Below are 20310 nucleotides of genomic sequence, written 5' to 3'. Positions count from 1 at the left end.
TATTTAGAATACAGTTACTTTGTTGAAATAAATGGATTACACGGCGGTACTTCCCTGTTTCATATTGTGGCGGGTCAGGACTGTTTGGGTTTTGTTTGACAGCTACGTTCTGTTGTTCCAGGCGGCAGCGTTACGGTTGCCATGGTTACAGGGTGACTCTCTTTCTGCGTGTTTCCTGGGTGAGAGAGGCCTTTTGTTGTTGTTGTGCTAAGCTAACAGGCAGAATGCTACAGGTATAGCTCTAAAGAATGTAGCATCATAGGCAGTGTAGTCCGTGCTGCAGGGAGAATGGACTGCCATACCCGTTATGTGTCTGTGAGCGAGGGAGGGAGAAAAAGGAAAAGTAGGAGCTGTCATCGAGCAAAAACGGGAGCTGGAAGCATGTAAATATAATAATAACCACTGCAGCCAAGAAGAGAGCCTGACGAGCCCAGTTGTAAGTAAGCTATTAAGACTCGACTGTACACCGTGTTCGTGTTTTCCTCCAAAAACAATAAGTTCCGTTGGAGCAGCCTTTCAACGCCTCTCTCTGTCTCTGCTAGCAAAGTTGACCCAGACAACAAAGTAAAGCTAGTTTTCAGCTACGAGCCGACACAGAACCCACCGTATTAGCCAGAGGTCCCTTTACTACGGTTCGGAGCCGCGGACCTTCAGTAACAGTAATAAATCACAGCAATAGTACATTCATGTAGTTGTAAACAGCATGATAATATATTAAGTAATCCAAAGTATTCAGAATACGTTACTCTCATTGAGTAACGTAACGGAATACGTTACAGAATACATTTTGGGGCATGTATTCTGTAATCTGTAATGGAATACATTTTAAAAGTAACCTTCCCAACACTGGTTCCTGAACAGTGTTAGAGTCAGAGCGTGGGGAACGTCTGTGTTATATGTGGATGATGACGCCATAACACTGCAGTGAAATGCTGTACATTCATTCATTATTTAGAGAATTATTATTTAGAAAAGACAGGAAAGCAGAGAGAGAGGGTTTGTGGTAACACACAGGAAATGGTCCAGAGTGGACTCAAACCCAGGTGCCTGCAGTAACCTTTGATCATCTGCTATAGCAGCGCCAAACTCTCGTATTTTATTAGTCTTAGTCAACAAGCATATGCCACTTTATTTGGTACACCCGTCCACCCGGCTGTTGAAAGGTTGAACTTTGCATTTAACCATGTAGAAATGTGAACCTGGTGAAGTTCAAACTGAGCACATTTAAGTGGTTTTGACCGTGGCGCTTTTGTTAGTGTCAGACAGGCTGATCAGAGTGTTTCAGAAACTGCTGATCCACTGGGATTTTCCCACACCAACCATCTCCAGGGTTTACAGAACGGTCTGAAAGACAGAAAATATCCAGTGAGCCGCAGGTCTCAGAGTGAAAATGCTTTGTTGATGCCTGGGTTAGATGAGAATGGCCAAATTGCTTCGAGCTGAGAGGGAGGGAACAGTAACTAAAATAACCTCTTCTTAAACCAAAGTACGGACACGAGCATCTCTGAACACATAACACATGAAACTGTGAAGCAGACGGGCTACAGCAGCAGAAGACCACACCGGGTGTCAGCCATCGACAGAAGATTAAGGCTACAAATGACCATAATTGGTGAATTCTACAACAAACGTTGTCCAATGAAGTTAAAGAAAAAAATGTTTCCTGGTTTAATTACTCTCAATTTCCACAGCAACATTCACATGTGAGGGTCGGAATTTGTCATAAAACCAGCTGGTGACACGACAGTGCCTACATTCTTCTTTTATGTGTAGTCTGTGGGGGTTGGAGTCCGCCTCCAATGACCATTAAAGCAAATGTAGCTCTTGACACTTGTGTGATGGCTTTGTTTTTCATACCCAGAGGTTGCCACCTGATTGGTAACTGTTATTAAAAAAGCAAACTGATGTCATTTTTTCTAGTTTTCCCACAGCCGAGTCTGCTGCGATTAAAATAGATGTGGCATTCATTGTACTTTATTTGTGTTGCATCAGGCCTGGTAGAACTGCGGGAGAGACTTTTTTCGAGCCAGTTCAATAACATCAATATTTACACCCTGCTTTTTATGAGGCTGCTATTCACTCTGTAATTTACTGCTCTGATTGGGCGGAAGTTAAAATGTCAACTTTCGCTGGAGTTTTTCCCAAATGTCACTTTGATCCGGCGATGGAAACACAGAGACTCATTGTATTTCAAAATTCTCCAGCATGTCTCATCTGTGGAGCTCAAGGTTGCCGACTTTGGCCTCGCAGTTTCAGAGAAGTTACCGACTACTATGTGTTTAAAGTTTCTTTCAAGCCTCATTGTTTAGGAGTTTATTAGTGTGTAGCTTGTGGACTGCAGAGAAGTGTCAGCATTACATCCTATAGTCAAAGGAGCTTGCAAAGAAAAGCGTCTGGACTTCTTTAAGTATCCATCTGCATCTAAAGGTCAAAGGTCACTCTTTCGAGGATGCCAATGTTCACATTTTGGACAGAGAGGACAGATGGTTTGAAAGAGGAGTGAAAGAAGCCATCTATGTCCACTGTGAGCGGCCATCTTTGAACAGAGGCGGTGGTTTACGACACCAACTCTCTGCCATCTATGATCTCAGTTTTGAGATCCCTGCTCAGATGCCTTAACGTCCACTCACATCCTGGGCCATCTGACCTCAGGAAATCACATGATAAGGTGGGGCCAGGTTTCACAATGAGCTCACCTGAAACCCTGGCTGATTGGGACCCACACCCAGTGTCACACCTTGGCTCAGGCGATTAGAGGATCATCAGGAGGATCATCAGAGGATCATTTTGTCCCTCTGTGGGGGGAAACTCCCACTAGGTTTATATCTGGGACTCTCCACCATTTGACCTTAGAACTGAAGAAGCTTCTCGGATGAAGGTGAAACATCTTCAAGCAACTTAAACAAGTCCAGACGCTTTTCTTTGCAAGCTCCTTTGACTACGATGACCTGGATGACTGAGAACCTTCACAGACATTACATCCTATATTTATGCCTGACCAGTTTTCCACAGAGATAAACAAAACAGAAGCGAGAAATGCGAAACCATGACAGGAAAGTAATGTATGTCAACAGAGCTTCTATTATTTAATGAGCTTAAATGTATATGCACTCTCACAAAATGATGTATAATAGCTCAGTCGTGCTATTATTCCACAATGTACAAAAACAGACTTTCTTAAAAATAACAAACAGAGGAACCCTGGGCCTTTTTGCTTTGAGGCAACAGCGCTAACTGCTGTGTGTTTAATGATAGGTATTTGATGATTTTCATTTAAAATTGAACTGAAATAAACAGTAAAACCTTAAAATCTCAGAATTAAATTAACATGTTATCTAATTACTTTTTATTTCATGATATTGCACCTTTAGGATCTAGGAGGAATATAACAAATATCTACCAATATACTTCTTTGGGCCTCAGAAGTCACGATTATTAACACCACAGTGGGTACATGTGTGTGGATGATGTACTCCGGCCTCTGAGCTCTATTAAGTTTCGGTCCCAGTACATTAAGGGTGAAACTTACACATTCACGTGATTTGCTGTATGACTAGCTTCATGATTTTTAGATTCTAATTCTAAAAATGAAATTAACGCTTAATGCATGAGATGAGCTAAGCTGCCTCAGGGGAAGCTGGTCAGAGGGTGCTGTGAACTCAAAGGTGTCTGAGGGTGTTGTAAAGGGGAAGCAGTGTAACGGCTGCACCAAATATGTGGCTTCCTGTGCTGTTGCTCAGCACGCACAGAAGTAAACATCACAGCGGTTGAATACCTGTGAGTAGAACTAATGTCAGGCCCGAAAGGTGAACAGCGCCGTGTTTTATGTTTTCAGGGGGTGTTTAATGTCACTTCTGAGGTTTCCCAGAATGCATTTGTGGTCTGTGTTAAGCATTTTTCATTGATTGAAATGTCATATCAGGATGTGTACAATCATGCTGTGGTGTGTGAAGGCTTCATGCTGCCTTTGATTAAGTGGGAAGTGGCGCCACCGTGTGGCCAGTCGGCAGTGCGACGTGCAAATAAAAAGTGCATTAAGTTGGTTTACAATAATCTTTATTAAACGTCTATATGCAGAATTCAACAACCAAAATAGAATACTCAATCACATAAATTACAGAAGCACATAACAGTGAAAAAGAACATAATTATTCCAATGACTTTCACAGTTTACATTCATGTCGGCCTAAAAATTCAAAAACAACTCAGAACCAGCTGGCATTTTTAAAACTTTGTTCAGGTTGGACTGATGCAGTATACGATTGTTTGACCTTTATTTACTATGAAGATGTGGCCTGTTACGAGTACGAGGTGTCAGTTAGTAAAGTCTATATTAAAACCTGCATAATGGAGTTTTTTTTATTCTTTATTGTAGTGTTCCATGTTAGCCACAGAGTCTTTAATAATTGTAGACCATGATCAAATTCTTGCAGTATTTTTTTATATTGTGTTAAAGGGGACCCATTCCTTTTCCTTTTATATTTATATATTGTTTAAACATGTTAAACATTACCAGTGTTTTTATTTTTAAAAATGAGGTCAGAATATGTACAATTATTCCGTATATTACATTCTATTGGGGGTCAGTGTGACGTGATATAAGGCAGTCATTCCTAATATGACCATGTCAGGGGTGACAGAGGGAATCTAGGTAAGAAATTTCACTTCCTGTCGCTGTACAAAAACTGTCTGCAGTTCAGGTGGTGGTGCAGCAGAGGGCACTCACAAACTACTTATTATTGGACAGAAGTGATGGCGCTAAATGGCTAAAACAAATAATTTACAAAATAAAAAATGAACATTGTTTAAAAACGTGAGTCCAAGAATAAAAATATGCAGCCGGAGATGAGCAGAATATTTCCAATTTAAATATCTAGCTCAAAAATCCAGTTTGCTTTTATTCTAACACGTTTATTTAGGGCCACAAATAACAGACCAGTCCAACCAGACCTCCAGTTCTACTGAAGCTTGATGACGCCCCAGTAGGTATAGCCATTTAGGATGTCACCTGTTATGTTTATGCTGACACTGTCCAACGGTCTAAGTTTGACAATCTTGGCCAACCACACTGAGTTCTCTGATGAGGCCGGGTAGATGCCCTTAGCCAGTGGGTTAGTTTTGTTATCATGATAGCCAGTTCTTTCCACAAGCACACGTCTCTCCTGTGAATCTTCCCTGAAGGTCACCTGGGCGTAAAAGAAGTAGGTCCCGTGTTCCTGGACGATGATGGACGTTCCACACCGGGTAAGGGTTTTGTTTCGATTTTGTTTCGAAAAAGAATCTGTAGGAAATATGGAAAACTTTTCTTTAATCACTCAGTTACTTTAAATTCATTTTTAATAATTGATTTGTAACCTTTTTTTCTTGTTGTTGTTTTGTGTAATCAACCCAAATGTTCACGTCAGGTGTGATTTGAGGCCGCAGGGGAAGGGTGGATCAAGTGAGTTAACGTATACACCATTATCCAGTTCAATGGATGCACCATTGCGCTTCATATCTGATATTTTTGATGGTAGCACTGCAGCTGATGTTCAGCAGCGTCGATAAATACTGCATCGTTGTTAATTACTCTCTAATTTACATCTTTGATTAGGCAGACGGGAAAATGTCGACTTTTGCTGGAGTTTCTTCCAAATGTCACTCGGATCCGGTGATGAGGACACAGAGACTGGTAGCTGTTGACTCAAACCTCACCGTGGAGTAGTTTCTCACTGTATGTGGGAAAGTTTTCTTTGAAGCTTTGAAGGTTAATTATAGCTTGTGGACTGCAGTGAAATATCTCAGATTAACATCTAATCTTCTGTGCTTGACCGGTTTTCCACAGAGGGAAAACAAAACAGAAGACGGAGGCGAGCTGGGTTAACCCAAATCAGTTCAATACGTTTAAATGTGAAATATAGAATGATATCTGACAGTAAATCGGTGTAAACGTTATTACGGTAATTGAATGCTGTTTGTTCCACTTTAAACACGTTTTCTTTGAGCGTACAGAAAAGAATCGGGTGAATACCGGAGTCAGGGATGATAATAACGCAACAAAACTATTAATAAATGAATATTTTAGCGCTCAACATTGACACGCTGAATGCCGGTGGGTGTGCAACCCATGCCTTATTAATCTGTCAACTGAAGCGAAGAAAACCACATGAAAGAGGAAATGGAGGAAACTCTCCTACCGACTTGTTTTTTTAAAATGACTAACAAAAAGTGTCTTTTTTTTTCTTGAATTTCCTGAAAGGAAGTGCTTTTTCCTCTCTGCTTCAGATCAGCGGGCCCCATAATCACAGCTGAATAAATACACCAGGTAAACAAAGCTGATCTTCCAATTAGTGTCTAATTTTCCTGCAACATACCACCTGACGAACTTGTGAAATCTGCTGCTGTGGGCTGTAATTATACGTTAAGTCGGTGCAGCCCACATTACAGAGCTGCTTCGGGTTTCTTGTGGTTTTAGAAACCCACTTCACACAGGAAAACTGCTGCATAGTGGGAGGAAAACAGTAAATGAGACTGGAAACATAATGAGGCTGCACAGCTCTGTGTTTCTCAACGGTTTAACCCGTGCAGAGGATTTCTTTGTGGATGTGCTGAACTTTTAACGCGTAGATGTAATAGTTATTCGTCAGCAGGATAAGTATGATAACTTTTATCTCTTCAATACCACAGAATAAACCTCATAGTTTTAATCTGTTCTACCGCTGGCATAAAGAAATACCTTCTCCAAATGTAGCCAGTAACTTCTCCACAGCTATAAGACCAAAGTGAATTATAACGGGAACCGTGGACAGAAAATGAAATATAATATGTCTCTTTGTGCCGTCACCAGACCACAATGGGATCTGAAAAAAGTAACATCTTCACTTCTGCCTGTTGTTAAACTATAAACTAAAGAGCACATTAACCTTACAACTAAACGTGTCACAATATACCTGTTCTGATGACATCTCAAATGTCAAATAGATAATGTGAAATAATCAGTCCAACCTAGCATTTTGTAGATGGTCACACTGCATATTAATGCTATCTTGAAAAAGAAGAAGAAAACTACAGCTCACAAAATAATGTTCATGCAACTGACAAAGAGATTAAATAAAACGATCTCATCAATGTGGAAGGTAAACCCCAACAAAAAGGGGTAACGTGTTTGAAGAAATAACCATGTTGATCCCAAGAGGGGTCTTTACAGGACCATAATCTGTATATAAAAGATGGAAGTGAAGCCAATGCAAAAATACCTCAACCCAGCTTCACAGGGGCCACGTCCATCTTTCATATACAGCGTGGCGTTGAGAAAACGAGGCGTCTTTAAAGTCGCATCTCTGTTCCGAGCTTTGCACGACTTTAGGTCACAGCGGGATCCGAACATGACCAGATTCCCAATGCCGTTCCTGCGTTTGGCTTCTTTCCTCCTCACCCACACCGGAGCTGGTGTATTCTTGACTTATTGGTTTTAATAACAGATATGGCCTGCTCTTGTCGTGAAGGGATTCATATCAGACTGTTAATGTAGTAACACATGAAAATACTTTGGAGGGGAAATAAACCTGCAGTGTATTAAAAAAAGGAAATACTAATAAATGCATCCACTGTCAGACTGGTTAACTGAAACATGACATCAGCTTTGATCACCCATCCACTTTAGATTAGAGATAAAACACAGAGAAACACAGCAGTGTATCAGTTTCCTGTCTAAGTTCTAAGTATTTGAGAACATGTGCCTTCATATAGACTTTTATCTTTATCTTTCATGCCTGTTATCTTTCACAGAGTCTAAACAGACTCGGTTAGTTAACCCCAGGTTGGTTGAAATATTCAAATTAGGTGTTATTTTGTTATTTACTTGTTTGTTCACACCCCTCCCCCTCAACCCGCCGCATCCTCGTGCGCCTCATTTGAAGGCTGCCCACGTTTTTCAGAATGACTTTCAGCTGCTACTGACATGTCTGAGCTCGTTGCATTTAGCATCTGTAGGCGTCCAGTTTAACAGTAGTTTTTATGCATGGCAGGCATCATCGTGAAACGAGATCAGTAACAAGTGAGAGTCGTCTCTTTGGATGTGTAGCAGAGTTAAGTTTTGTCTGTGTGATCATTAAAAGTTGGTGTAAAAAGACGTAGTAAGAACAAGGGATACGGCTTTCTCATGAAACTCATGGTTGTCAGAGCATGCCACATGAAAAGACGTGAGCTCACCTACCTACAAACGGAAGTCCATTATGGTGGGAAATCTGGATGAATGAGGGAGAGCTTCCTGAAATGCAAAATAATTTACAGGATTATAACATTTTCACTCTTACGATTACGTGATTGTCCGTGATAAATGTGACAAATATATTTACCTGACTTAAAAGGTTCCTGAACCTGCGTTTGTGTGTGACCTGAATGAGTTGAGTTGATGGTCTCTGGTGTCGGGACTCCAACCTTGAGGAAAAAATCAAAACATGCTCAACAAGTGTGCCGTAAACCTCCTTTCTTTAAGTAGGTCACCATAGATATTTGTGGTTGCAAAAAGACCAATTTCTATAGAAATCTGTGACCTGACCTCTATACACAAGTTACTCCTCAGTTTGTGAGCTCGATCTCTCATTTCGGTATGCTTGTTGGCTAACAACGTGTCAGCCATCCGCTGTTAGGCACTGAACAAGCGGCTTCACAGTGAGACGCAGCCTTCCTGCTCAAATCTGACTTATTTGTAACCAATATGGTAAAAAAATCATCTAGAGGTTTCAAAACTCAAGACTTGTGAATCTAATAGATGATGTCAGTGAAGCTATATCCATCTTTTGTACTGTCCCTGGCTGTTTAATGTTTTTCAAGTACTCACATTTCCCTTTAGCCTTTACCTTTTCCACTATTGTAAATAAGGATGTGCTCTTGCAGTACAAACTGGAATTAAAGGAAATTACAGCCTGCTTCATTTTCTGTCAATATCCTGATAATGTTTTGAACATGAAGTCATGGGAATTGTTTGTCTTTATGCACGATCAATACTCCACTTAAGGAAATCCCAGAATTTTTTTTACAGAGTTCACAGAATTGGGGAATGACTAAAATCAAAGTATTATAGAAGGTGAAAGATGTACCCATGAGGAAGGATACATCTTTCACCGTCTTCAAATACTGTGATCGCAGTCATTCCCCAACACTCTGGATAGGTGGCCATGAGAACCTGCATTTTAATGGTAGTGGTTATTATGAAAATATACTGTTTAAAGGCTGGGGAAACCTGCAGTCAGCTGAGACTGAAGTCGCTTGGATGAGTGACGAAACATTTCTGCCCCAACCCCGATAAGGATAAGCGTAAGAGAATGGATGGATGGATGGATGGATGGATGGATGCATGGATGGATGGATGGATGGATGCATGGATGGATGGATGCATGGATGGATGGATGCATGGATGGATGGATGGATGCACAAAGAGAAATTCTCAGTTTCAGTCTGCAACAGCTCCACTTCTCTAAAGGCTCCATTTTTACAGTTGCCATGTCTAACAGACACTGGAGAGACTTTTGAAACAATGAGTTTCTGTGTTCCCATGAGAGTGTTATCTGACAAAATCATCAAAGATGAAGGTTTTCACTTCCACCTAGAAACAAAGAGTGACTAATGGCCCTGTTATTGTGAGGCAGATGTTGTTGGCCTTATTTTCTAATTCTGGGGATGTTTTTTAGAAGAAGAAAAAAGAAATTAAGCTTAAGGCATTCTTCCTTTTGTTGAGCAAGCAAGAGGAACTCATGGTGTTGCTGCCATCTAGAGGCACAAACTGGGTATCTAGAGCTGACTTAATGTCTTTGAATAAACTGATAAGGGTAGATGTGGGGCTCATTTTATTTACTTTACCGTTATAAATATGGCATTTACACAAATTACAAGCAGCAAAGCATGTGCTTTTACGAGCACGTTCTTGGTGCAAACTAAGATATGCAAACTAAGATATGACCCTGCTAGCAGTCAACATGAATCTCAGTGAAATCTGTGTTTGTGGCAGGCATACTGACCTCTGCTGGCTTCTGATTCATTGTGGCGAGATGTACAGCCATAATCACCATGGCCACGGTGAGGAGACTGCACCAAGCCTGCAGCAGCAGGTGCCTATAAGACGACCTTGGCTGATCCTCCATTCTGTCAGACAAGTACGCACAAAACCATTTAACAAATCGGCCTTTCGTTTGAGAGAATGACTTTAATTACTATATCTTCTGGCATAAGTTAACACCAGTTAATCAAGATTTTGACTGCTCTAAATATTCTGTTTCACAGGTTTCTTTCTTCACCTCTTGGCTCTGTCACTGAGGCCTCAAAGGTGGAGGAGCATGCAGAGCTCCACTTTGACCCAGGACCCTCAAATAAAAAACTTCCATTTCCTAGTTAAATAAACATCTGGATCAAAAATAACCTTTTTACTTTTATTACAAAGTTTTCTTGATATCATATCCGCATCTTTTAAATGTTAATATATTAGAAGGATTATTTTGAACAGCGAATCATGCAAAGCCACTCTAGTAGACACTGAGAACATTGTTAAAGCTCCAAGAAAGTTTTATTACCAAGTATTCAAGAATATATCCTCTCATTTGTGATGTCATGACCTCTTTAATTTTAAATTGCGACCCTTTAGGGGTGGGTGGGGTCTGGGAGGGTCACTTGAGCAACTATCGCAGTATATTTCTGCAGAAAGAGCACATTTTTTCTTCAGCGTGCTTCACCTATTGTGCTTTTGGGACTTGTACACCTCCACCTCTTCCATTAGGTCAGAGTGCAAAGTCAGACAGTGAGATGAGTTGCAAGTAAGTTCTCACTTTCGCTGTCTTATGAAATGACAACTTTCTAAGAGAAGTCACTGAATTCTTGCCCTGATGAAGTCAATGTAAGATGTTAACATGACTCAAAGAAGAACTGGCCTCAATACTCCTGTGACCACAAGCACACACATTTAAACCAGACCCCACAGAAAGCATTTACATGGCTCCTAGAATGGCTGCTTTGCACTTGCCGTGTTATGGTTAACCTAACCATGCTGCTGCTTGTCTGGGATTTTACCTCAGTGGGAGTTTTTTTGTCCGGTACACAGGTTTCTATGGTTCAACATTTTGTGGTCTGCTTGTTTATTTGTAATGACAAAGACAGAAACCACTCAGTGATTGCAAAAGACGCCACTGACCCTGAACTGTGTGTCCAATGCACATTGCTATGGTTTAATTTACATTCCAGTGAGGATGCACAGCAGGCTTCACATAGTTGCACTTGTGCCTGGGTTAGACAGTGAAAACACTGGTTCAACCACTCAGTCTGCAATTCGCTCACGATTTTGTCTCTTTAATCTGAATTCTAATCGATATGGATAGCAATTCATTTTCTGAGGGCAATTAGTCAAAAAGCCAATATGAGTGTCGTTAAATTAGTACAAAATCCAAAAAATAAACAAAGGGACATTTTATTGGACTCTTTACATTACTACGCTCTACACAGTTCTGTGTGAAAGCTGAAAAATCTTATCCCGAACACGCCTTCCCTTTTCTGTAAAAACTTTCTATATTCTGTCATGTAAGCATCACAGCGGCAGCACTGACCTCAACCACAGACCTCTGAATGAAAACATTCGAAAGGCAAATATTCACAAAGAAATCACAGGAATTTAAGACAATATATACAATAGGATCTAAATCAATCTTGACTCACCTAGTGTGTGTTGCACTCTCACTGTCCAAATTCATGTGGTGCTTGTCTCTCAAAGACATGTCAGGTTGTCAGGGCTTTCCCTGTTACATGAGCTTGTAGTGAAGATTAGATGGAGTTTTTTTTCTTTTTATAGAGTAGTTTGAGAGATGGGAGGAAGGAGACTGTGGTGTAGGTGGTGGGGCGGTGAACAGCACAGAGCTACAAACCAGCTCACACAGCCTGGTGTGAAACTGAATAAAACCTAAAAACCAAAATTACATGCAGCTTCATGCATTTCCAATGCACAATGACTTTAGAGTAAGAGAAACATATATTTACAAAGCGGCCGAGTAAAAAGGTGCAAAATGCCGTAAAAGATTTAAAGATAAGCGTCGTTCCAGTGGTGCGGCCCCTCGCTGACACATTCATGTGTGTTGTGGGTGGTTTGTGATTTCCCACGTTTATAGGTCAAAGTCACTCTTTTCTAACACCCAAACAAATGACAGGGGCTTTTTTTTCTTCTTCTTAACTGACCTGATGTGTGATGAGGAAATACAGTGCGTGTCCAATAAAGCACGCTATACAGGTTCCCTGTTGATGAGTTGCGGCCGTGTTGTGTCACTCTACAGAGTCTATTTTAATCACAACTAATCAGCTTGAATGTAGCCTGAATTTAGATCTAAGGCTATTCAGAGGGTGAGAGTGAGAGTTATTCACGCATTTATAATTGCAGCTTGTAGATAAAAGCGTGGGAAATATATATAGCTGCATCGGGCCCATCCGGTGGCTCACGTGTTAAACATAACTGACTGCAGATAAAAAGGCCAACATGTTATTTTTACGTTTCCGTGTATGTTGAAAAAGGAATCGATTGCCCGCTGCTTTTAACATCAGGCCTCAAACTTTCACTTTGATACAGCTAATCACATGACTGGGGGACTTCCCATGATGCACTGAGCACTTCTCTTCTGTTGCCTTCTTTTCACCCCCCCCCCCCCCCCCCCCATGCATGAAATGCCATAACTGCATATTTTCATGAGACAGACTTTTGTTTTCCCTGTGCTCCAGGTTACTTTTTGCTTTCTTTGTTGTTTGTGGTATTTCTATGATCACTTTTTTCACTTCTCCTTCCTCTTACTCCTTAACTAGTTATGGCACACAAATGCTTGTCCAAGAACTTCTGCTAGAGAGCTTGTCCTGTAAAAAAAAAAAAAAAAAAATTTAAAAACAAACCCTTTTGATACCATACACTTGCTCAAAGGGGGGGGGGGGGGTTGTCTGGTCTTTTCTCTGTATACAGCATATGTATACAAGTATACAACATAAATCCACTTGAGATCAGTGTTGCTATATCAGTGAAACAGTTTAATTTCCAGTTACGTGTATTCTGTATTCGTTCTTACTGTTACTTCTTTGCATGAGTTCAAAAGAATCCTTTCTTTTTCAAACACTTGGCCTGGGCAACTCATTTTCCATTTCAAACAACCATTTTAAACTCCTTCAGGCGCCTTGTAAGACAGTTTTTACATCAATTTCTGTGGCCATACTAAAGATATCATCTCTCATTGATAACATGAAGAGCCACGTGTATTAAAAACTGTGTTAAGGTGAGTCTGAAGTCTGTGTTTTTGGCTGCCACCCAACTGCTTGGCCATTTAGACCAATGCCATAGACCAATGCCATAGACCAATGCCATAGACCAATGCCATAGACCAATGCCATAGACCAATATCATAGAACAATGCCATAGACTAATGCCATAGACTAATGCCATAGACCAATGCCATAGACCAATGCCATAGACCAATGTCATAGATCAATGCCATAGACCAATATCATAGAACAATGCCATAGACCAATGCCATAGACCAATGCCATAGAACAATATCATAGAACAATGCCATAGAACAATGCCATAGACCAATATCATAGAACAATGCCATAGACCAATGCCATAGACCAATGTCATAGACCAATGCCATAGACCAATGCCATAGACCAATGCCATAGACCAATGTCATAGAACAATGCCATAGACCAATGCCATAGACCAATATCATAGACCAATGCCATAGACCAATATCATAGACCAATATCATAGACCAATGCCATAGACCAATGCCATAGACCAATGTCATAGACCAATATCATAGAACAATGCCATAGACCAATGCCATAGACCAATGCCATAGACCAATGCCATAGACCAATATCATAGACCAATGCCATAGACCAATATCATAGACCAATGCCATAGACCAATATCATAGACCAATATCATAGACCAATGCCATAGACCAATGCCATAGACCAATGCCATAGACCAATATCATAGACCAATATCATAGACCAATGCCATAGACCAATGCCATAGACCAATGTCATAGACCAATATCATAGAACAATGCCATAGACCAATATCATAGACCAATGCCATAGACCAATGCCATAGACCAATGCCATAGACCAATATCATAGACCAATGCCATAGACCAATGCCATGTGCAGTTCTATGGTCTCTTTTCTAGTTTTTTAAATGTGACTAATGGAGTGCCGCTATTTATGCTAATGACTTGGGATAAAATGTAAATCCATCCATTAATTTTTTATGCATATGATACAATCATTTATTGTTGTGCTCACACAGCTAGCTTTGATAGTAACAGTCACAGCTGTGTCAGCTCAGACTAATTTTAAATGCACAAAAAACAAGGTCATGTTGCTCCTTATTTAAATAGGAGGGTGGCGGAAGTACTTGGGTGTTGTGATTGATGATAATCTTTAAGCCACATATTGACTACCAGTTAAAGAAACTTTAGCAGGTTAAAGAGGCTGACGTTGGAGTTCATTTTCCAAAACTGATTGTGTTTCTCTTTCACTGCAAGGAAAAAGCTTGTTGCTAACATCTTTTTACCTCTCCTTGATTACAGTGATATCATTTCCATGAAAACCCTGCTCATTCTCTCCCTCTGTTGGACTCTGTTTATCCCGGGGTATTAAGATTTCACTTGCAGACGTTAAAAGACAAATGACATGAACTTGTCCTTGTTTTTGATATGATGGGTGTAAACATTAGATAGTTGTTTTATTGTTTTTTATTGTTGCAATTATAATATGTTTGTCTGAAACAGTTCTCTCTTTTAAGTGAGACCATGAGTCTCAGTGGGACTACCTGTATAAATAAAGGTTAAATTAAAAAAAAGGAAATATTCAGATTTCATTACCTGAAATATGTCAGTTTTTCTTAAACAGCTAATTTTTATTGTAATAACAGGAATAACAGGAAATAAGTGAAAGCATGTTGGATTTTTTTAATCATTTTTCATTTTTGCAGTTTACTTATGAACAAACATAAGAAAGTGGTGAGATGACACTAGCTTTAGTCAAGAATCTGTGCCACAACGTTTGCTTTCATTTATCGCTGTAGATTGGCACAGGCTGTGGAAAAACTGAGACATGAAGATGACTCATGATGTTTTTTTCTCCAAAATGTGCTTCTGTATACTAAAAGAAAACTGAGAGAACATTAAGATGTGTTATTTATAGATTATGATAGTATAGTTTTCTGGTCCAGCCCAACAACTCATTTTATTGGGCTGTAAAGTTGTTGTTGTTTTTTAGCTTAACCAAAGTCGGGGTTCCTTTTTGGAGGCCCAATGATGTTTTCAAAATGCATCCAAGGTTTCTCATTTTGCTCTTTACATTTAGCTGCCTCAATTTTAGGATATTTAACAGTTGCATGCAGGTCACTGTCAGTTTGGTGTTATTTCTTGCACTGAAACCTGTGGATGTTTTCCAAGGCAGGCATAAACTGTTTTATAAAACTATCCCAAGAGAAATCAAATACGTACCACCCAAAGGTAGAGTCGCACTCCTGCACTGTTTCTTTGCAGCAGATGGGGACTTAAATGACTGACTAGGCTGCTGAAGTCCTTCTTTGGTTGATTTGCATCCGATCAGGGAGGGACCTTTCAATGCATCCCTGTCTGATGCAGATTTTTCTCCCTTTCCATCTTATGCTGGGTCCTTCAAAAGGTCGCTTTATGGTTTGACACCTAAAAGGCAGCAAAGGAAAAACGTAGTCAGATGCTCAAACTAACTCAACCAGAGCTCTCTGAGCCCTCTCTAAAGACCAATCTCCTCATGTTATATAACATGCCTTTTTGAGTTGTATTAAGACCTAAGCCCTACATAGCAAAATGAGGCTCCCATTACATTCCCCAATGTAAGAGTATTTTAAATGATTATTATTATTATTTTATGTTTTTAGGGAGACTACACTCTTTACAGTGAGTTCCCTGACTTGAAAGTTATTAAAAATCTGCCTGTACAGATTGGTTTTTGTGTGTAGTTTTTGAATCTTTTTGAAGTTTTATCATTTCCCCTTTTTATATTACTCTCTCTAAGGCTGAGCTCAGACGCTTGTGGAAAGACTTTCCTTTGCACTGCTTGTGTCAGTGATCTTAGTCTTACCACAGCTCGTGGTCATAAATGAGGGTCGGTAGTTTCTGTTCATGTGCTCTGATGTTTCAGCCACTATGTGTTTGAATTTGATACGTTTCTACTACCATAATGAGCAAATATTCATTATAAGTATACAAATTGGCTCACTGAGAACATTCTTCACTTGCTTTGCAGCAAAGTATGGCTTCTTGTGACAAACTGTCATGTTTGTGCTCGCTCAGACTTGGTTTTGGAAAGATTCTGTTTTGCTAAAGAAAAAGTCAAAATCAAAGCACAATTTTTCTAAGGATGAGATGTTGTTTTGATAGAATAATATAGCAGCATTTGAAGTGGAAATCCACTCATGAGGATGAGACTCAGCATGAAAACAGTAGTGAAAGTTGCCTTTTGTGAAGACAGCAGTAAGAGATGAGAGCGAGAGGGTCTATTTCCATTTCTGTTTTTGGTTTCATGTTCCATGGGACATCCCCAACCAACCAGTCTGTGTTCTCCTGGATTATTTAAATGTCACAAACTTTCTCCAACCTTATTTCAATTGAGAGCAAACACACACATACAGACACACCTACACATACAACATGAAAAAGAAAAGGTAGGATGTGGGCTACTGGGTGCTGTCCCCACTCAAAACAAGAAAACATTTTCACCATTGCTTCCTATACACCTAGCCTGTAATAGTAAAATGGTAAAACTAACAGGTATGAGTCCTTCTTTCAAAAATACCTCCACAATATTTCCCACCAATAGGTCAGTTGTTATGTTCCAACACTACACCACAAAAAAACAAACTCCTTCATTTAGGACAGTGGTTAACCTGTCAAAATTCAACCCTGGCATTTATGACATTTCACTCAGTTCAGTTACTGTTTAGACTTCACACTTCTGTTTTTGCGGTCCCATAAACCGCAATGCTACACACTGAGATACATTAATAAAAAAGAACTCTCAAGTACTTGTTCATGCATGACATGCCGTATATCAATTCAATTCAATTCGTTTCAATTTTATTTATATAGCGCCAAATCACAACAAAAGTCGCCTCAAGGCGCTTCATAGATACAGAGAAAAACCCAACAATCATATGACCCCCTATGAGCAGCACTTTGGCGACAGTGGGAAGGAAAAACTCCCTTTTAACAGGAAGAAACCTCCAGCAGAACCAGGCTCAGGGAGGGGCGGGGCCATCTGCTGTGATTGGTTGGGGTGAGAGAAGGAAGACAGGATAAAGACATGCTGTGGAAGAGAGACAGAGGTTAATAACAGATATAATTCAATGCAGAGAAGTCTGTTAACACATAGTGAGTGAGAAAGGTGACTGGAAAGGAAAAACTCAATGCATCATGGGAATCCCCGGCAGCCTACGTCTATTGCAGCATAACTAAGGGAGGATTCAGGGTCACCTGGTCCAGCCCTAACTATATGCTTTAGCAAAAAGGCCTAATCTTAAAAGTAGAGATAGTGTCTGTCTCCTGAATCCAAACTGGAAGCTGGTTCCACAGAAGAGGGGCCTGAAAACTGAAGGCTCTCCCTCCCATTCTACTTTTAAATACTCTAGGAACAACAAGTAGGCCTGCAGAGCGGGAGCGAAGTGCTCTAATAGGGTGATATGGTACTACAAGGTCATTAAGATAAGATGGGGCCTGATTATTTAAGACCTTGTATGTGAGGAGCAGGATTTTGAATTCTGGATTTAACAGGAAGCCAATGAAGGGAAGCCAAAACAGGAGAAATCTGCTCTCTCTTTCTAGTCCCTGTCAGGACTCTTGCTGCAGCATTTTGGATTAGCTGAAGACTTTTCAGGGAGTTTTTTGGACATCCTGATAATAATGAATTACAGTCGTCCAGCCTGGAAGTAATAAATGCATGAACTAGTTTTTCAGCGTCACTCTGAGACAGGATATTTCTAACTTCAGAGATGTTGCGCAAATGGAAGAACGCAGTCTTACATATTTGTTTAATATGTGCGTTGAAGGACATGTCCTGGTCAAAAATGACTCCAAGGTTCCTCACAGTGTTACTGGAGGCCAAGGTAATGCCATCCAGAGTAAGAATCTGGTTAGATACCATATTTCTAAGCTTTTCAGGGCCGAGTACAATAACCTCAGTTTTATCTGAGTTAAGAAGCAGAAAGTTAGTGGCCATCCGTGTTTCTGATCACAGGAACACCCTCTGTGAAGGTCTGTTTGATGTTGGTAAATTTTCTCCCCTTTGTATGGCTTCACTGTGTTATCTAGGGTGTGGGGGAGACTACCCTCTTTATGACCAAGGATGTTCCTGTGCTTTTATGTTATATGACCCTTTGATCAGCAGCATGCCACACACACACACACACACACACACACACGCACACACACACACACACACATTCTCACATAACACACACACACACACATTCTCACATAACACACACACACACACACATTCTCACATAACACACACACACACACACACAGTGCCTCGTCTTTTGTAACCAAGGGGGGTTACGGGGGGAAGTTACGTGTTGCAAGCAGAGCTACAGATTAAAAATGCCCAAGGCGAAGTGGTCAAAAGTCTGGCTGTACTTCACAGCAAAAGATGCAAACTCAGCAGCTGCAACAAGTGCTTTAAGCTGATACTGTGATGCTGTCAAAGGAGGAAACACCTCAAATCTGATGAAACACCTGGCGACGCATAGCGTTTTTTTTAAAAGCCGAGAAATGCACCGTATTTGATAGCTTGCTGCGAGACCTCACACCGTGCACATCTACTGCGGGTGTGGTGCCTGTTATCGGATCCGGAGTTAGCAACATCCCCCAAAAACCCAAAGAGGAGAGTCCTGGCCCCTAGCCCTGCCAGTGTAGCAGAAATGATGACGGATGATGATGGTAAATGGCCTGTATTTGTATAGCGCTTTACTAGTCCCTAAGGACCCCAAAGCACTTTACACATGCAGTCATCCACCCATTCACGCACACATGGCAGCAGCAGCCGTTCTTCTCTGGGCGAGTAGCTTAATGTTGTTCGTGTGTGATTTACATTGAGTAGGCTAACCAAGCGATAAATCAATGCTCCACATGTGGAGAAAACCAAACACAGGATCTCAGTAAACACTTCATACCAAATGTTTAGTACTATGATGAATGGGTGATGATTTGGCCCAATGGATGGAGTCAGTTTACAGTCAAGCATGGACCTTAGTGTAAGACCATCTGTCTGACAAACAAAGCTTGGCTGAAACTTTGTTGATCCCAAAAAAATCCGGAAATCTAAAACAAAAAGATCCAAAATAAAGGTCCAGACCTCAACCTGACTCAAACGCTGTGTATAAGAGAATGCCCACAAAGCTCAATGAGCTGAAGGAATGTAAAGAAGAGTGGGTTAAAATTTCTCCACAACAATGTGGACACCGGTGAGCCTGCTTCTGCCGGAGGTTTCTTCCTGTTGAAAGGGAGTTTAGTTTTTCCTTCCCACTGTGATCAAAGCGCTTGCTCATAGTGGGTCAAATGATTGTTGGGTTTTCCTCAGCAAGTATTTTTGTAGGATTTATCTAACAATACAAAGCACCCTGAGGCAACTTTTGTTGTGGTTTTGAGCTGTATAAATAAAATTGAATTGAACAATGTGAGAGACTTATTATATCAGTTACTCACTCAATGCGTTTGTATTTTTGCTCGGTTTAGGTAACACCGTGTAGTATGTCATGTTCTCTGTTCATCTCACGTGTATTTAAACAATTCTAGAACCAACCTTTGGTGCCCCCCCCCCCCCAAAAAAAAAAACCCAAAATACAAAAAAACATTCACTTTGTTCATCAGCACCTATGATGGATTCCCCAAGGCATTTGCAGCTGCCTGAATTACTTCAATAACAAGTTACTAAGTGACGGGTTTTTTACAAACACTCATTTCACAATCACACTCCCCTTTGTTTTCCTGAGGAAAGATCAAATACAATGATGGTAGAATTTTGATGATGGCACAATTACTGTGGTATTAAGCAAACTCACTATTCCTTTAATGACTGTGGATGTAATACACAATAATAAAGTGGACACAATAATCCTACTGTCACTGTATTTGTGTTTCAGATTCTGATTTAATCTCCCTTGATTATTGTTATTCCTGGTTTTGGTTCCCTTTATTTCTTGTGTTCTTAGTGATTGTAGTCCTTCCTCCTTAGTATTTATGTTTAGTCTCTGTTCCCACGTCT

At 40.4% G+C, this 20310-nt stretch overlaps 1 protein-coding gene and 1 long non-coding RNA gene across 4 annotated transcripts in view; one reads left to right on the top strand and one right to left on the bottom strand.

Annotated features, from left to right (window-relative positions):
* Positions 1 to 17431, top strand: part of LOC146509107 (uncharacterized) — a 31837-nt gene extending 14406 nt beyond the window's left edge. For all 3 annotated transcript variants that reach the window (XR_014876851.1, XR_014876850.1, XR_014876849.1), the window contains 2 exons: positions 9989 to 10133; positions 10261 to 17431. This is a non-coding gene — a long non-coding RNA (uncharacterized LOC146509107). The remainder of the gene's footprint in view (positions 1 to 9988; positions 10134 to 10260) is intronic.
* On the bottom strand, positions 3491 to 11792 carry lta (lymphotoxin alpha (TNF superfamily, member 1)). The gene is made up of 5 exons (XM_085177277.1): positions 11680 to 11792; positions 9999 to 10122; positions 8337 to 8418; positions 8195 to 8248; positions 3491 to 5281 (listed from the first exon to the last, which is right to left on the bottom strand). The coding sequence occupies exons 1-5, from the start codon at positions 11736 to 11738 to the stop codon at positions 4959 to 4961; spliced, it is 642 nt and encodes a 213-aa protein (XP_085033403.1). The 5' UTR covers positions 11739 to 11792; the 3' UTR covers positions 3491 to 4958.
* Positions 17432 to 20310: the final 2879 nt, after the last annotated feature.

The sequence above is a fragment of the Neolamprologus multifasciatus genome, chromosome 11 (genome assembly GCF_963576455.1).
Source record: "Neolamprologus multifasciatus chromosome 11, fNeoMul1.2, whole genome shotgun sequence".
Taxonomy (NCBI): domain Eukaryota; kingdom Metazoa; phylum Chordata; class Actinopteri; order Cichliformes; family Cichlidae; genus Neolamprologus; species Neolamprologus multifasciatus.
This window is presented reverse-complemented; position numbering and strand designations above follow the sequence as displayed.

What these genes read in the sequence shown, in the direction of transcription:
- lta (XM_085177277.1), bottom strand. Translation starts at nt 11,738, where the DNA reads ATGTCTTTGAGAGACAAGCACCACATGAATTTGGACAGTGAGAGTGCA. An exon ending in GAGAGTGCAACACACACTAG is followed by an intron (nt 10,123 to 11,679) that starts GTGAGTCAAGAT and finishes CTTGTCTGACAG; the next exon opens with AATGGAGGATCAGCCAAGGT. An exon ending in TCAGGAACCTTTTAAGTCAG is followed by an intron (nt 8,249 to 8,336) that starts GTAAATATATTT and finishes TTTGCATTTCAG; the next exon opens with GAAGCTCTCCCTCATTCATC.